The sequence below is a fragment of the Bombus vancouverensis genome, chromosome 4 (assembly GCF_051014615.1).
Source record: "Bombus vancouverensis nearcticus chromosome 4, iyBomVanc1_principal, whole genome shotgun sequence".
Taxonomy (NCBI): domain Eukaryota; kingdom Metazoa; phylum Arthropoda; class Insecta; order Hymenoptera; family Apidae; genus Bombus; species Bombus vancouverensis.
The window spans coordinates 9,947,044-9,963,344 of NC_134914.1; the positions used below are offsets into that span (position 1 = coordinate 9,947,044).

At 29.8% G+C, this 16,301-nt stretch overlaps 3 protein-coding genes across 10 annotated transcripts; 1 reads left to right on the forward strand and 2 right to left on the reverse strand.

The window, feature by feature from the left end:
• Positions 1 to 6: 6 nt before the first annotated feature.
• On the reverse strand, positions 7 to 6,599 carry Rubicon (run domain Beclin-1-interacting and cysteine-rich domain-containing protein rubicon). 3 transcript variants are annotated; one of them, XM_033333973.2, is made up of 9 exons: positions 6,182 to 6,595; positions 5,827 to 6,032; positions 5,321 to 5,472; positions 5,036 to 5,219; positions 3,331 to 4,928; positions 3,074 to 3,256; positions 2,815 to 2,997; positions 2,587 to 2,740; positions 70 to 2,489 (listed from the first exon to the last, which is right to left on the reverse strand). In XM_033333973.2, the coding sequence occupies exons 2-9, from the start codon at positions 6,004 to 6,006 to the stop codon at positions 2,292 to 2,294; spliced, it is 2,832 nt and encodes a 943-aa protein (XP_033189864.1). In that variant the 5' UTR covers positions 6,007 to 6,032; positions 6,182 to 6,595; the 3' UTR covers positions 70 to 2,291. The 3 variants fall into 3 exon arrangements, with proteins under 3 accessions (XP_076474327.1, XP_033189864.1, XP_033189865.1); XM_076618212.1 differs by lacking the exon at positions 6,182 to 6,595 and having other exon boundaries at positions 7 to 2,489; positions 5,321 to 5,441; positions 5,827 to 5,952; XM_033333974.2 differs by having other exon boundaries at positions 2,394 to 2,507; positions 5,827 to 6,599.
• Positions 6,600 to 6,724: 125 nt separating this feature from the next.
• On the reverse strand, positions 6,725 to 16,226 carry TfIIS (RNA polymerase II elongation factor). Of its 6 annotated transcripts, none has more exons than XM_076618219.1 (5): positions 15,717 to 16,222; positions 10,435 to 10,605; positions 8,098 to 8,275; positions 7,644 to 7,999; positions 6,725 to 7,567 (listed from the first exon to the last, which is right to left on the reverse strand). In XM_076618219.1, exons 3-5 carry the CDS (start codon positions 8,189 to 8,191, stop codon positions 7,232 to 7,234), a joined length of 786 nt encoding a protein of 261 aa, XP_076474334.1. In that variant the 5' UTR covers positions 8,192 to 8,275; positions 10,435 to 10,605; positions 15,717 to 16,222; the 3' UTR covers positions 6,725 to 7,231. The 6 variants fall into 6 exon arrangements, with proteins under 6 accessions (XP_076474334.1, XP_076474333.1, XP_076474332.1 ...); XM_076618218.1 differs by lacking the exon at positions 15,717 to 16,222 and adding an exon at positions 14,717 to 14,818; XM_076618217.1 differs by lacking the exon at positions 10,435 to 10,605 and having other exon boundaries at positions 15,717 to 16,226.
• Positions 13,358 to 15,394, forward strand: LOC117156710 (putative odorant receptor 71a). Its single transcript, XM_076618220.1, has 6 exons — positions 13,358 to 13,739; positions 14,376 to 14,477; positions 14,564 to 14,654; positions 14,728 to 14,864; positions 14,944 to 15,076; positions 15,156 to 15,394. The coding sequence occupies exons 1-6, from the start codon at positions 13,453 to 13,455 to the stop codon at positions 15,207 to 15,209; spliced, it is 804 nt and encodes a 267-aa protein (XP_076474335.1). The 5' UTR covers positions 13,358 to 13,452; the 3' UTR covers positions 15,210 to 15,394.
• Positions 16,227 to 16,301: the final 75 nt, after the last annotated feature.

Below are 16,301 nucleotides of genomic sequence, written 5' to 3' on the forward strand. Positions count from 1 at the left end.
TTTTTTCTTTTTTTTTTTTTTTTTTTTTTCTTTTTTTTTTTTTTTTTTTTTTTTGTTGAGAAATTTATTTTAGCGCCACACTTTTATACTTCATTGAAATTCTGATAAAAATTAATATTTTTAAATCCGTTTTTTAGCATGTTAAGATTGAAATGAATCTTTTACTCCTTTTTTTTATTTATATATAATGCTATTATATGATGTCTTACTAAAGATTTGGTTGGTACACATATTCAAATGTCAGTAAATAGAAAATTAAGTAGTACTCATATTTTATGGAGAGTGGCGTATTGTTATGCATTGTTGTTGCACTTTATAGACTGATAATAAATTGTATGCTCCTAAGGATAGTTACATGAAATACCGACGAATATATATTTTTACGCATTACACTCGTTATCAAAAGTAAGAGATTATTTCCTCCTTTATAAAGAAATTTAGGAATTTAAAAAATTTAGATATTTTCGATTGATACATTGCACGAAATTAATAAATTTCAGTATATATATATAAATATGTAGTTTATAGAGGAAATAATTTCTCATTATTTGCTATTATACATAAAATTGTATTCTTCACTACTTTAGTTAGTTGCATACATATTATAAGTGTAACAAAGAGGTCTATTTTTCGAATTTTACTCATAGTCACTAGTTGTGTCTGTAAGGCATGTTCTTTACAAAATACCACCTGTGATATATATGTATTCAAAACTTTGGTACAGTCAAATTCATCACGATTTTCTCATAAACAATATTTATGCAAGGCATGTGCCTATCAATTAGAACATGTTGGATCAGGAGGGTAGTTGTACATAGTAAACACAATTAACGATGTGTATATATTTTTAACACTTATTAAATCAAATTTAGAGTGATCTTTTTATAATAAAAATTTATCATATAGAAATACTACATAGTAAGACTTATTGACATTAGGTGGTGTACATAATATCATATTTTTGTACCAGCAGTGAATGTATTACCTATTATTTTATAAGATGTGTGTATGTGAACCATTGTAAACGAGATGTAATTTAATAAAAAATAATGATTTTTCATTTTTTGTACATATCATTCTTGTATATAATCTTCCAATACAATTTATTAAGACAATGAAACATACAGAATAGACGGACATTAAATGGGATTCCGTGTCTCATAACCTGATCTATATTTTATTTATAATTTCGTACGTACAAAGCTTTATTTAGTTTTAATTCAAACCAGTACTATATACTGAATCGATAACGTCACATATAGTACGAAAGTGGTAAGGGAATATCAGATAATCCCCAAAACGTAGGACACGAAAGAGCATTGCATATCACACCTATTCTGTACCTTATTTGTAATACATATATTACAAATACTTCCGGAAAATAAAACATCTTATTAGATTTTAATATTTTATTATAAACTTCGACCATATTAACAACTTTTATAAATAAACAATGCATACTTTCAATCATGATAGGAACCAGGTACAGCATTTATGACTATTATATTTTTTCAGTATAAAGATAATATTTTTATAAACCATTGTACTAAAAATATTATTACCACTTTATAATCAATATTTATAACATGTAATAATTTATTTTTATTTTATTTTTAATCATATTAAACGTCTATCAAATTAATTCATAGTTAAAAAAATAAAAGCAAGCTATAAATACATATTTAGAATAATACATTTTGCAAATACGTAATATTTACACTACCTTTTGTCACATTGAAATAATTTATATTATTTAAGTCGAAAACTTATAAATAAATTATATATATCGCTATTTTCGTGTTGACTGGTAACAGTATACGTACTACAGCATGAGTAATTATATAATATAAAAAAAAATAAATAGAAAAAATACTTCAAGAATAAAGTTACAATTACTTTAAATATCACATTTTCTCAGTCTTTACTACATTTGTAATGTACACATAATTATATTAAGTAAATTTTTTTATAAAATGCTATACTTTAGGCGTTTCAAGCAATAGAATGTTTCAATTCGTGAAATTTGCAAATATATTAAATTTTTTAAATTAAAATATAACTTTTACATTTTAACACATCTATGTAACTAATAATATAATGGAGATTTTTGGTAGTTTGAATTTACTTGTTGCTACTTGACAATTTCAATTTTGTATTAAATATGATAAATAGAAACCAAAGCACAATTTGGGAATATCTTTTTTTTACAAATAATAATTTAAATGAAATTTATAAATTACTAATTCGATACCTATATCTAAAAATATGACACAAGATAATCTTACCGTATGTCAAAATTGTTCTCTAGATATTTGTCTATCATGTAAACGAATGCAGCGTGGACAATCTACTTTATTAAAATTCTGCTTGCATTCATTATGAAAACATGCACCACACATTTCACATCTACTAACTTTTGTGAATTCCCACGGAAATATGACATCTTTGGAACGACATAGCTCACATACAAATCCCCTAGCTTGGCATAGCTAAAAACAAGATTGGATCTTATTAAAAGTACAAATATATAACATACATAACTCGGCTTTCATTAAAAATATAAATATTTACTATAAAAAACACTACCTCACAGCCCATAATATGCATATTACACATTTCAACTAATTCTTGCAATCTCATTGGCAAGATACCATATTTAACATGCATCAGATCTTGAATGGAATATACATGGGGTTCACTTATTATATAATTTGGTTCCTTCTTCAGTATATCTTGAACACTAAAAGAAGTAACACAAATTTCAGAATATTATCTTTTTCATAATAAAAAAGAAAAAATATTTGAAATGCATACCTTGTCGCAAATCGACATGTAAATAGAAAATCTTTAAAGAAAAATAATTGTAAACGTAATAATCTTGTTCTGGCTAATTGTTTTATTCGTCTATATAATGATGGATTTAAGTCATTTATTTGAAATAATGGATCTGATGTCATTTGATCCAACAGTCTATATGAAAAGTTTGATACAGAATACCTAAATGGACAAATAAATGAATATATAGTATCATTTTATAAATTATAAATGTATGTTGTCTTATTAATTGTTATACCTGTTAAAATCCCACTTAGTTAAAATTTTTCCTGGTATTAATGCTACCTGATTGGTATGGCATCCAGTACAGAAGTATCTACCTAAATACTCACAGTAACGAAATTTATTTGCATATTTTATTGCAACCTTCATTCCACATCCTGCGCACCTGTAATTCTGTTTGGCTATAAGAGTCCGTCGCCTATGTATAAAAAATATCATGTTTAAGTGAATAATGAAATTATATATATGTATCTGCTAAATTCATAAACATACACTGGTGGAGGATGTGATGTAAAAATAATTTGAGGTCTTGGTGGAGCCCATTCTGTTGTTCCACGCAGAGGAATTGACTGTGAATTTTCTGCATCATCTGGATTTATTGGCCAACTTTTTGGTAATGGTAACAATCTTTGTGGTACATCCTTTTCAGAGACCAGCCATTGTAATTCACTCGCTCTCGGTAATTGTTTCTCACTAAATTTACTAAGAAGTGACAAAGCTACCCCTTCCGCGGACATACTACTCTCAGTTAAAGTTGATTCTGTTCCATGTGCAGGGGATGATTGATACAAATCTGCATCTGAATATAAAGATGCCATGGATATGGAAATTCCAGCATTTTTAAGTTTTACTGCATTTCGCTCGTCATCCACTTCTAAATCTTCTATGTCATCTGTAGATATATTTTCTGAGGGAGCATCAGACGAAGTTGATAATGGACTAACACTTTGATCAGTGGTTGTAGTATCAGTTTTGCCATCACTCAGTAGTTCGCGATTCCACGTCCTTCCTTTGTACCGCTCTTCCTGTCGCTGACGCCGTCTTAATCGTATCCTCTGTTTTAAGCTATTTATTTCTTCGTCGCTTTCTTCAGTTGCTTCTTCCATAAGACGCCATTGCCTATTACATTTTACTTGTTCTATGGCAGCTATCATTGCTTCGGAAACACTGAAATGTGCGTTTTCTCTGTCCAATTCAGCATTTGCTCTAGAAAATTGTGCAGAAGCTAAAAAATTTGTTAAACTTTGACCTTCTGTTGGACGCGGAAAATAACCTATTGCCATAGGTTGAACACTGCTTCCTCCATCTTCCATGAAACTCTTCTTTGTTGTTCTTATATCTTTTTGCCCCTCAATTTCTAAATTCCATGGACTAGTGAATTCAGGCGCTGAACCTGATAAAAGAGAAGTTTTTCTTCTTGGCGTTTGAGAAATTCTAATTTCTGTAGAATTTGTGTTATATGCATTTGGATTTCCTTCATTTGGTATAAAAGAAGGAATCCGGTATTCTTCTACTGCATTTATTGATGTATCCTCAGAATTTAACACATCAGAATCTTCGCTAGATTTCTTCATACTTTGATTCTGTTTCGCTTTAGTTTTGTTTTGTACTTTCCTTACAGGAGTCCTTGGCTTTACAAGTTGTTTATTATCCACATTTGATGTTGAATGTTTTAATTCGGCATAATTTACATTAATTATTTTTGATAATTCAACAGGAGATGTTTGAGGATCATTACTTTTATGTGAACTACTCTTTGCAACGCATGATGAAGATGCAGAAGCACTTTTTTCTACAGATGTACAATTTTTAGTCAGTACTGAAAGACTACTCCAACTTTTCAAAGGTATATCATTAATTTCTTTAGAATCTAATGATTTATCTTCATATTTTTCATTAGATTTAACATCATCATGTTGCATAATTTTGTTGTCTGAAGCTATTTTTAATGATTCTAATTGACAATTCTCAATATGTATTACTTTATCTCTTGCAACACTAAGATTTATTGTTGAGAAATTAATTGGATATGAAGAAGATCGACGATGTCTCTTTGGACTTGTTTTAGGAGAAATCCAACAAGGTAAAAACTAAAAACAAAAATACTAAGTGAACGATTAGATTAAAATGTGTATCAATCATACAAATACAATGATATACACATTACAATAAATAAAATTGTTTTTGGACAACTTACCAAGGATGGATCAATTTCTGTAAGCAATGTAGGTTGGTTTCTTTCAACTGCTCTTAAACATAAGAGTGTGGCTTCAGCTAAGTTTTCTTGACACAAAAATGCCCATGGTTCAAAACAAGAAAGTAAATGTTCCTTATCAGACAAAAGCCATGGAAGCTTATGTGACAAAGAATGACTTTCCAAACTATGTCATAATAATTATTAAATTATGTTATGTAAATTTAAGTATCTGATATATATATAAACACTAATAGATTAAATCAACATGTTTCTTTTGGTAATTACCTCTTGTACAGCCATAACATATCTTTGTGTGAGACAATTCGAGTTGGTAAATTTGAAAGATAATCTTCTGTTTCAGGAACAACAGGTGACAATGCTACAGAGGGCTGCAGCCAATTTAATCCTTGAATAAAAATCCAACAATCCGGTTCTCCCTTATAATAAATTTTATTAAATTCTTTTCAACATTAAGTTTATATTAAGTATTTCTCTATGTAAATAATATAAAAATATATTGACCATAAGTAAAAATAGTAAAATTATTCTAAATATAAAAGAAGATGACATCTTCAATGAAAGTAAAAAAAAACCAATGTCACTGTCAATGTAAACAAACAATTATAACATAGTACAATTTCATATTACATTGCAATCAAAAATTTAATTGTATTAAACAATAAAGAGGCAAAAATAAAATATGGCCAAGTATAATTACAAATACAAGTAAATTATATCATATTAATAACTATGCATGTCAAGCAAAAACAAGTTAAAGGATTTAATCTTACATTTCGATTAAATATTCGACAGCCATGTTTGAATATCCTTTCCATTACATTGTGAAGACGATTTAAACCACCGTAAACATCCCATACGTTTAAAACACCATCGACCAATAAACCTTCTACCGTAGATCGAAGGTTTTGCAAAAGTTGCCATTGCTCTTTGATGTGGGCGTCTCCGCACATAGTGATGATCAGGAATCATTCACTTTCTATTTTAATATATTCTTTAATTATTTTTCGTTGTGTCATCAAATATTTCAGAAAAGTTAACGATCGTTACATATTATATAAACATTATGTATAGCTATTGAAAAACGTTACTTATGCTTTCCTGGATATTTATTAAATTTTCTATTACCTTCAAAAAACTTCATTTTAAATGTTACATCATTACGATCAATTTTACTATAATACTCATATGCTATCTTTTAACGTAAACAGAATCACGTAATTTCATTCTTTTACATGATCTGTTAATAAACCGTAAAAGATTTAGAAACCATTCGAAAAGTACATACTGATGGACATACTTTAATAGTTACACAAATGACATTGATATTAGGTTAGAAATTAGCGTACGCGTTGAAGTACGTAAACCCTTAAATCTAAATTGCTAGAAACATCGAGTGCAGTGGCGGCCCCCAACGGTGATTCATAAAAACTATCAAGTTTATGGTAAAGTCAATCGACAAAAAGAAAAATTATACCCGTGTGTGGTTGTACGGTAACATATGTACAATTGTTACTTAACCAATCCAATTTTTTCAGATGATATAATAAAAATTCTTTAATTTAAATAAAAATGAAACTTTTACATTCGCAATCATATATCATATCTATTTTTAAATATGAAATTTTTAACTACTACATTGTCAAAAAGGGTTCCAAAAATACTACAATGTAATTACATACATGTATTTCAGAACTGTACCCACAATTTCTAATTTTTCACAGATAAAATACGACGTAACCTCGTGCAATATAAAACAAAATATTTTTATTTTAATGTTAGTCGCATATCCGATCTTTTTTACAGCGACAATGCTATATATACACAAAATAAAAACATGTATCATTCAATTTGTTTAATCTAATGAATTCTTTGTTAATATGTTTTAGGTCCTATAAAGCTTCTATGAGTCTCTAATTTTTAAATCCTATGAGACCTCTGGTAAATCAATCAAATATGAGTATATACAATTCAATGAAAACTGACATACTTTTTGAACTCGTGGAAAAATTAAAAACATCATTAAGCATCCAATGTAATCTGTGAATTGTAAATATGCAATATATTTGCACTGAGTTTCTTTAATTCTAATAATAATGATTAATAATAGGTAGGACTTGAACGAAATACATTTTCCTGTCCATTGCAATCAGAAAAAACTGTGGAAGGTAAGGATATTTAGCAAAACTTCCATCGATTTCCACATTCGTTGCATAGCACAAAAGTAGTCATAGGTTCATCAGCTGAACGTGTCTGTACTTGATTATAAGTACAATTACGTTTTTTGCACTTTCCACATTTTAATAGATCAGTTTTCGTTCCTTGTACTGTAGCAAGTTGTGCATCATTAATTGCTTCCTTTTTAAACTGTTCCCTTAATTGTTTTATTTCATCGCTTGCCATCTCTTCTGCAGTCATAACAGCAAGCCTAGCAGGTGTTATAGCACCAGCAATAAAATTTGTTCGAAGATTAGGATTTTTTGCGTCACGTAAATTAGCGACTCTGCTTCGCACCTAAATAATTAGATATATATAATTAGGTTTCGCATTTACAGCAAAATATAAAAATATAAAGGAATTAGGACCTTACTCTATTCTTATATCTATTATCAGTATTTTTAAATTCTGCATAAATTGCTTCTTCGAGTTCTTCTGCTAATTCTTCTGGAGTAGCACAGCCATCAATTGTATTTCCATCTACTCTTAAAGCTGCTGCCAGTAGCTCTCTACATTTAAGCCGTACAGCATCTGTGGTTGTAGGAGCAGGAAACGTAGACTGTTTTCTTTGAATATCTTTATGAGGTTTCTCCTCCTTCATTTTAACATCACTTCCATCTGCATTATCCTTTTCTTTTTTCTGTTCTCCATCATCTTTACTTTTCTCTGATTTATCGTCTTTCTTCTTTGAACTGCTTGAAGAAGTAGAATCTTTTTCTTTATTGGACCCTATGGGAAAGATATAGAATTTTAATTTATCTAAGAGAAATTTTACTTTTATGTTTACTTTTTTATTTTTAATTTTATATTTAAATTTATTTTCTTACCAGATAAAAATTTCTTCCAATTTTTAATAAGAGTTTTTGATAACGATATAACTTCTTCGTCTCTGCTTGATTTTCTCAATGCATTCACTGTCATTCCAATGCGTGTCTTGGTCAGAAGTTCCAAATCCACAGGTAACTTTTGTAATATTTTAAGTAATTCCAGTGCTTGTTCTTGCCCCTGTAATATGAACACACTTTTATTATAAAAGGTAAATCTAAGTATACATAATCCATTTATATTTCTTTAATGTAGATTACACATATAGGCATACATGATATTTATATAATCTACTGAAGACATTGTTATTATGTATCTTTATCATCAAAACATGCATTGTAACCAATTTTATATAAGGATATAATTTGTGTATGTAACAGATAATTTTTTTTAAAGCGACGTTAAATGTAAACAGTTGAACTATACAAATAATATATATATATAATATATATACATAAATATATACAAATAATAATTATAGCATAAACAAAAAGTCTATACTAATGAGCTTTGAATTAGTGCGACTACAGACTTTAACAACGACTTCAATACTTATGTGTATAGAAAATTTTATAAGCTGCATTTTCGAAAACTCTACAACGAAAATAACATGACTCGCCTTTCTCAAGTTTCATGAATGCATTAAAATTATCGTGCCAAATATTAAAGTTCCATAAATACGTTTTGTTGCTTTAACACCATCGAATTACTGTGTATACAAAAATTTATACGAATAAACATTTATTTCTGGAGAAAAGTTTCAAACAATATTTGTATTTGTTATATTTCTTTGTATTTGTTAAACATTTACGATGATGTATTAGAGTAATCACAATTTATATTGGAAAAGAGCTTTGCTTAACGAACAGCCTCCAATATGCCGAGCAGGGTACACAACTATATTTTACTCACTTACTCACCGTCCCGTCTCCGCTCGACATCTTATTTAATTTTTTCTGAATCCGTAGCACTTCTTCCTCAGCACTCATTATGAAAATTTTGTACTTTTTACACAATAAACCAATATAAACACATACAACACACCAATCAAATGAATAACAAACTCCGAGTATGCTTATAACCGTAACTTGCGATGCAGAGTTCGATACTGGATAGGTAACTTGCAACACGCTAAGGTTGCGGTCATTACGTGGTATTATAGTGCCATCTTTTGTAGAGGAAATAAGTTAAAAAATGGCGGGAATATTTAAAAATTCTATATGAAGAACATTTCTCATTGTCAGAGGAGGAATGCATAATAAATACACTTGGTGAATTTGCCAAATAGTTACCTCCTTGTCGATTTTGATATCCTTGAAATATTTTGTCAAGATCATCATTCTGAACAATTTTTTCCTATACATATGTGGAGTGGTCGATTTTAGTTTTCGCGTTATACACAAACATATATTTGGTATCATATATGCACTTTCTTCCTATATTTTGTACAAAATTGTCGATTAGATATTATTATTATTGCCTGTATATGCGTGTATGTGTCCATATTATAATTATGTTAATGTAGCCGCATTATTATTGGTATTGCCCTCACGACTTGCGCGGGACCGCCACTATTTAAATAGCTTAACCCTATCTATTCCTGTGCATTTGAAATTCAGTGACTGGACTTCTAATTATTTCTTTCATTGTTCGTACATCTCTATAAAGATATAAAAAAAATTCCGTTAAATTCATTAGAAGGTAACACATCGACAGCTTCACGCGCCATATATGATACTAAACATACTTTTGTATGCAACTTGCAACCTACCGATCCCTATTATATGCATAGGAAAAAGTTGTTCAAAATGATGACCTTGATTCCAAGGCCATCGAAATTGGCGAGGAAGTAACAGAATAACTATTCGGCAATTTGATTGTGCATTTTTGTTAATATTTTGATTTTATTATAATTAAGTAGGAGGATTTTGATATGATATAACTGAAGATGAAATTGATCTGTTGATTCCAAACATGTAAGCAAATTTTAAAATTTTGGAAGGGATGAAAAAACATATGATTAGCACCGAAATGAAATATGAAGATAATTTTGGCGATATGAGACTGATTGATAATGTACTGAATCTTACAATTACTTCCCTGTAAAAAATAGGAAATGTGACTTATCGTGTTCCTCCCTCCGGTCTTCATGTAGAATTTGTAATAAAATAATATTTAAACAAATTTTAGAAATGTTGAGATAATGCATCCGTCTTAATCTAATGTTAGTAAAACATTGGTGTTTAATCAATAAAACTTACGCTTGATTTGAAAATAGTTATACCATAGAATCTATATCATATTATGTAAATAATAAAAGTTTATTTTGAAATATTTACCGTTCTTCTTTGTAATTATTTCTCCAACAAACTTGATTACTAGTTCCAGCACTACCGGTCTCAGTAAATATCATCATTCCCAGTAGTAATAATAGTAGTAATAGTAAGCAGAATTACAAAATACACTATTCAAAATCCGTAGAGTATTACTCGACAGTCTGTAATATTTTTCTGCAAAGAATGGAATGGAATAAGGCACTCCGAAACATTACAAATACTATTGCTATTAAATTTTTATACGGAGAATTAATTTATAAAAAAAACCTATTAATAATTAAGATTTTTCATATTTATTTACTTAAACTAATTAAACAATGAACAGTTCATACAATAAAAATTCTGATTCTTGATATCGTCTATAATTTTTCGAATAACTGAAATCGACTACAATGCTATTTCAATACATTCTGATAAGCGCAGTTTATCTTTTTTGAACGAGTAATTTTAGAAGCAATTTTTCGTCTATTACGGAGTCGCAAACAGATTGAAAAAAAGAAAGATGAAATTGAATGAACCTAATTTTCTTATAGACAGTAATAACTATAACATTAATCATACGTATATACTTATCCGATATCAAATAACTTGTGCTACCTATAATAGTGAAAATAACATAAATTGTTGCAGTACTGAGTATACAGTATTGAGTATAAAAGATTCATCCAATCATCTTACTAACATTTCTTATTTCCGGTCTATAAAGAATAGATTCATGCTTCAGCAACGATATTGTAGAAACCTTCGTGGCCACGTATCTACCTTACGTATCACGAAACATACGTATAATCGTTCAAGACATTTGAAAACATATTCCAGAAATTTAGGCAGTAAGGTTGTGTGCGCATTAGCGACAAAACTGTTACTTTAGCATTTATATTATATAATAGAGGAACGTAGGGTGTAACCGGGTATGTAAGACAAACTTGTATTGTCTGGTATGGTATTACATTTGGGCTAACCTTAAGTTATTATGAGATCATAAGAGTAGAGCAGAAAACATCATAGTGTTTCATCCAGTGAAGTTAAAAAATTTCAGGTTGGGAAGTATTAGTGTTGTGTTGGTAAATTAATAATTTTTTATCGCTTGAATTTAAAACATTATTACGATAAATACTGAATTATATTTTGCAGTTTTTACACGGCATTTTCACATTTCACTCGATTTCTTATCGCATGCTGAAGTGTAAATATCTAATATAAATTATAAGATTGGGTATTTGATTGTGTGGTAAAATCGGTAACCAGTGCTGCTTTGCTGTGCTTGCTTTCTATCTATAGTGTAAATGTGTTTCAGTATTCATTCCTTTTTGCTATAATCGGAACAATATAAAAACCAGCTCGAACAAGAAATTGTTCGGATTCGGAAAAAGATCATACGAAAAAAGAATTTCTAAATAATTGAAAAAAGTTAATGCAAGCTAAAATAAGTTAATATAAACTGAAATAAGCCAATATTTGTCAAAATCATATAAAATAACTTTCCTTTGCAAGATTTCCTTATTACTTTTGTCGAAAAGCTGCCTACCTCCGATTTCAATGGTTTTCAATGCCAGTTTTTCGCGAATATCTCAGAAACTAAGCGAATGCATCCTTTCTGCGTATAGGAAAGAGTTGTTTAAAATATCGATTTCTACAACACATCCAAAAATCATCAAAATTTAAGGGTAGGTAGTGTTTCTACAGTTTCACCGTTTTATAATAATAGAAATAAAGATTTTATAATTATATCATATTTTATGTGTTTTTAATAGGTACCCGATATTAGCGTCACCTATAGAATAAATATTTGCACACTTCCAAACAATCTTGATTTTCTATATTCTAAATAGCTTTTTCAAAGACGGTCTCTCATTTCCTGATTCCGTACGGTCGAATTAAGATTTTCAACGGTATACAAGGTTCTTTTTGCCATTTGACCTTTGCTAGCAGGAAAAATATATTAAGTACCCGGTTATGCCCCTATGGCATTATTAGCAGAAGCAAATATTGAATTTTTTTTTTATGTGAACGAAAGGAAAAAATGAGTCGTTCTCTGGTCGCGTTGTCAAATGTGTACATGCCTATATTTCATATAAAAATGTCCTTTCCGTAAACGATAAAATTGTCGCTAATGCGCGGGGGCTTCAAAAGGAAGAATATGCAATACACACATATCACGATTAAAATATTTTCCATGTCGTTCATTACTATATTGTTATATCAAATATATATATATTGTTTAATGCTATTGTTTATATGTATGTTTGTACAATGTAAACTGAAGGTCATTACAAAACCGAAATGCAAGCGGAAATAACAAAATAAAAATATATTATTTAGTGTTTCAGAAGAATGAAAGACGCACAAGCACTGTATTTGATATTTCTTATTACAAAGTATTTAAAAAGTATCTACTATTCTTGGGACAGTTTCCAAATCAATCGCGCTGGAGTAAGAAACTTAATCTAACCGTGATGATAGGCAGTCTATTGACATTACATTATCCAGGTGTAAGTAAAATTATTATAGATATGTTAAACATGTGAAAAATATTTATGTTGTTAAATAAATATTGTGAAGACTAGTTACATGAAATTGATAAAAAGATATTGGATACAATATAATTAGAGATTTTACTTAACAGTTTGTACAAATTTATACGTCATTATACGCAAAAGATGTGGCAAAGTTCTTGGAAGCCATACCTGTAATAACTACGTTAACAGCTGTCTTAATAAAATTGCTAAATCATGTAATTTACAAGGAAAATGTATATAAATTTATAAAAATAAATCCAATGATGAAATTAAAGATTATAAAATGTAACTATTTTCTAGTTTGAAAAGATGTTCCATATCATAAAGAAAGACTGGGAATTGTTAAACGATAAGAGCGAAGCGCAAATTCTTAAGGAAATTACTAAAGAAGGAAAGAAGCTTGGTGAAATATATAGAAGTAATTGTTGTGGCTTATTTTTTGATAAATTTTACACATTGACTATGTTTTTATATACCAACATTTTTCATAATTTTTATACAAATGATGTTATTAATATTATTTTCAGCTTTTATGTTATCATGTATGTCAGGATTTATAATTATTCCATTGTCCCCTGTGATCTTGGATATCATCTCACCGCTCAATGAAACTCGTCATCGAGAACAAATGTTTAGAGTAACATACTTTCTAGATGACGATCAGTACTTTTATGCTATATATTTTCATTCACTTTGGTGTGCATTCATAATAACGATGATTGCAGTCACTATCGATTCATTATACATACAAATTGTTCATCATGATAGCGCCTTATTTGCCATATGTGGGTAAGTATGTAATAATATGTACAAGTATAGATATAGCGGAAGGATATCTAGTGATTTCCTTCATTCGCTACAGTATTTGTGAAAAATAATAAAAATGATATTTTCTATTGAGATACTGGTGAATTTGTAAAACTGTTAAGTCCTCTCTGATTTAGATGATTTTTTAATATGTTATGAAACTCAAGAAATTGAACAGCTTTTTCTTTTATATGTAACTATCATGTAACTTTAACTAAAATCTAAACTAACACGTTGATGATATTCACTTTTAAATCGAGCTATAAGTTATACGTATACAACAGGCACCGTTTGCAACCTCGGGTATGCAGTTATTATACAAGTTATCATTAATTATTATTATTGATAACAGAGTTATTATACAAGCCCGTTACATAATTAGCAACCAATGATAACACGTACGCTGTTACGGACGTACAATTATATTATAGAAGGAATTCACTGTCGTGATATCGTTGGATTTTTGCTAATATCTTGGAAATTATGGTCCACTGACTGTTACATGTAAAGGAAAAAGTTGCTTAAAATGTTGAGTTTTATAACATATTTAAAAATCATCGAAATCAGACAGGATGTAACAGTTTTACAGTTTCACTGAGATATTTGACAATGATGTAGGCAGGCCCTCATAACAGCACGAAAATCTACTGATGTTGACACAAATAAAACTTACACTGAATGGCTCAGGCAGTGCTTGACTATGCATAACGATGCCCTCCAGTTAGTAACGATGGAATTATAATTATATAACGATATAATTAAGAAGTTATAATAAAAGTTGACTTATTCTTTCGTTGTATTTTAAGATTATTCGAGATGCTAGATGACAGCAGCCGTAGAAGCTACTTTTTTCAAATTTTACTGACTATGATCGGCATGACCGTAACAGCCGTACAAGTAAGAATTATTTTGCAATTATAGAAAATATTAATAAACCAAACACTGAAACCTATTAATACCTTTTAATTAGGCCGTTATGAATCTCCATCAACCTGAAGAAGCTCTCAGAATTGGTCTGTTCCTTGTAGCTCAACAATTCCACTTGCTTATTATTACCCTACCTGGTCAAGTAATCACGGATCATAGTTTCGAGTTGACTAATGATATGTATGTTAACAAATATGTTTTAAACGTTAGAAAAATCATCAGTTCGGTATAACATCTGTATTAATCTTATATCTAATAGATACCGCTCAATGTGGTACAACATGCCAATAAATGTTCAAAGAGTACTTCACATGATGCAAATGAGATCTAGTAAACCATGTAAGTTGACAGCAGGAGGGATATACGAAATGAACATAGAGAATTTTGGAACGGTACGTACTTTGCAGTGTTAGGTTTATAATTATTTTGTTGTACTTTAAATAATGATATAATAATATTTTTTATTTTAAGACATTTAAAACATGCGTATCGTATTTTACGGTTCTCCTATCCTTGGGTGACTGATTCGTTTTCAAAATGAATTCGACTTGTTCCGTATGTTCAATTTATAAGATTCTCCGGAAACTAACCATTGGTATTGATGTGGTAATGTGTATCTATTATACTTTTTATGGTGTTATTAATATTAAATGTGTACAAGGCGTACAATGAAATAGTGTTTACATAGAATACTAGCATCGAATAATTATAAGCACACATAAATAAAATCACTATATACCTCATTTCTTCTTTCATATTATTGCTTGAACATGACAACAATATTGTTTCTCTTTTTAAATAAATTTTGATCACTTCAATATCATCAAATGAAGATGACATTTCGTATTTCACGTTCATAGCTATATTTTTGCGTGTAAAGGCACAGTGTTTAGAACAAAACGATGTTTAAACAGTGTTTAGAACTCTAACATGATACCGAAAGAAAGGATTTGAACTAATCACGAAAACAAACAAGACGAGCATAACACAGCAAGAAAGATTATTGTAAGAATTAAATTAAATTAAACTCACACAAAATCCACTAAACTGAACTTGATGTAATTTAACAGCGGCGATGAAATAAATATGAGCACGTACAATTATTTCGATTAAGAATATTAAAGCGAGCACGATCATTTAACTTGGTTTCATGCGACGCAAAGCCTGTATCCTGCGGCTACTAACACCTCGTAATGAAAGATATTGCATCGTTCTTTCTACGTCTGTCGCCTGTTCTTGCCAAGCGTGAACTGGTGGTATAAGTACTACTTTGTTTCTGTCTGAATCGAATCGTTCCGCAACGTTGCGTACTTGTACGGATAACATAACTCAAACTACACACTACAAAAGCGAAGCACCACCGATGAACACATTGATATTACCCGATCTGTGGTCTATGACCCATGAACGTGATAAAAGAACAGTTCGCGACGATTTGGACGGTTTGACCCTAACTTAAGCCAACGCTGTCCAAAATTGTCTCCCGGGTGATAAACGCTGTTCCCACCATCGTGTCGTTTTAACGAATACGTCGCACGTTTCATCTGTTAAGACGTTATGGCTAACTGCTTAAGGTAAAAGGTGTAAAAATACGTTACTATCACGTCATAGCACGTG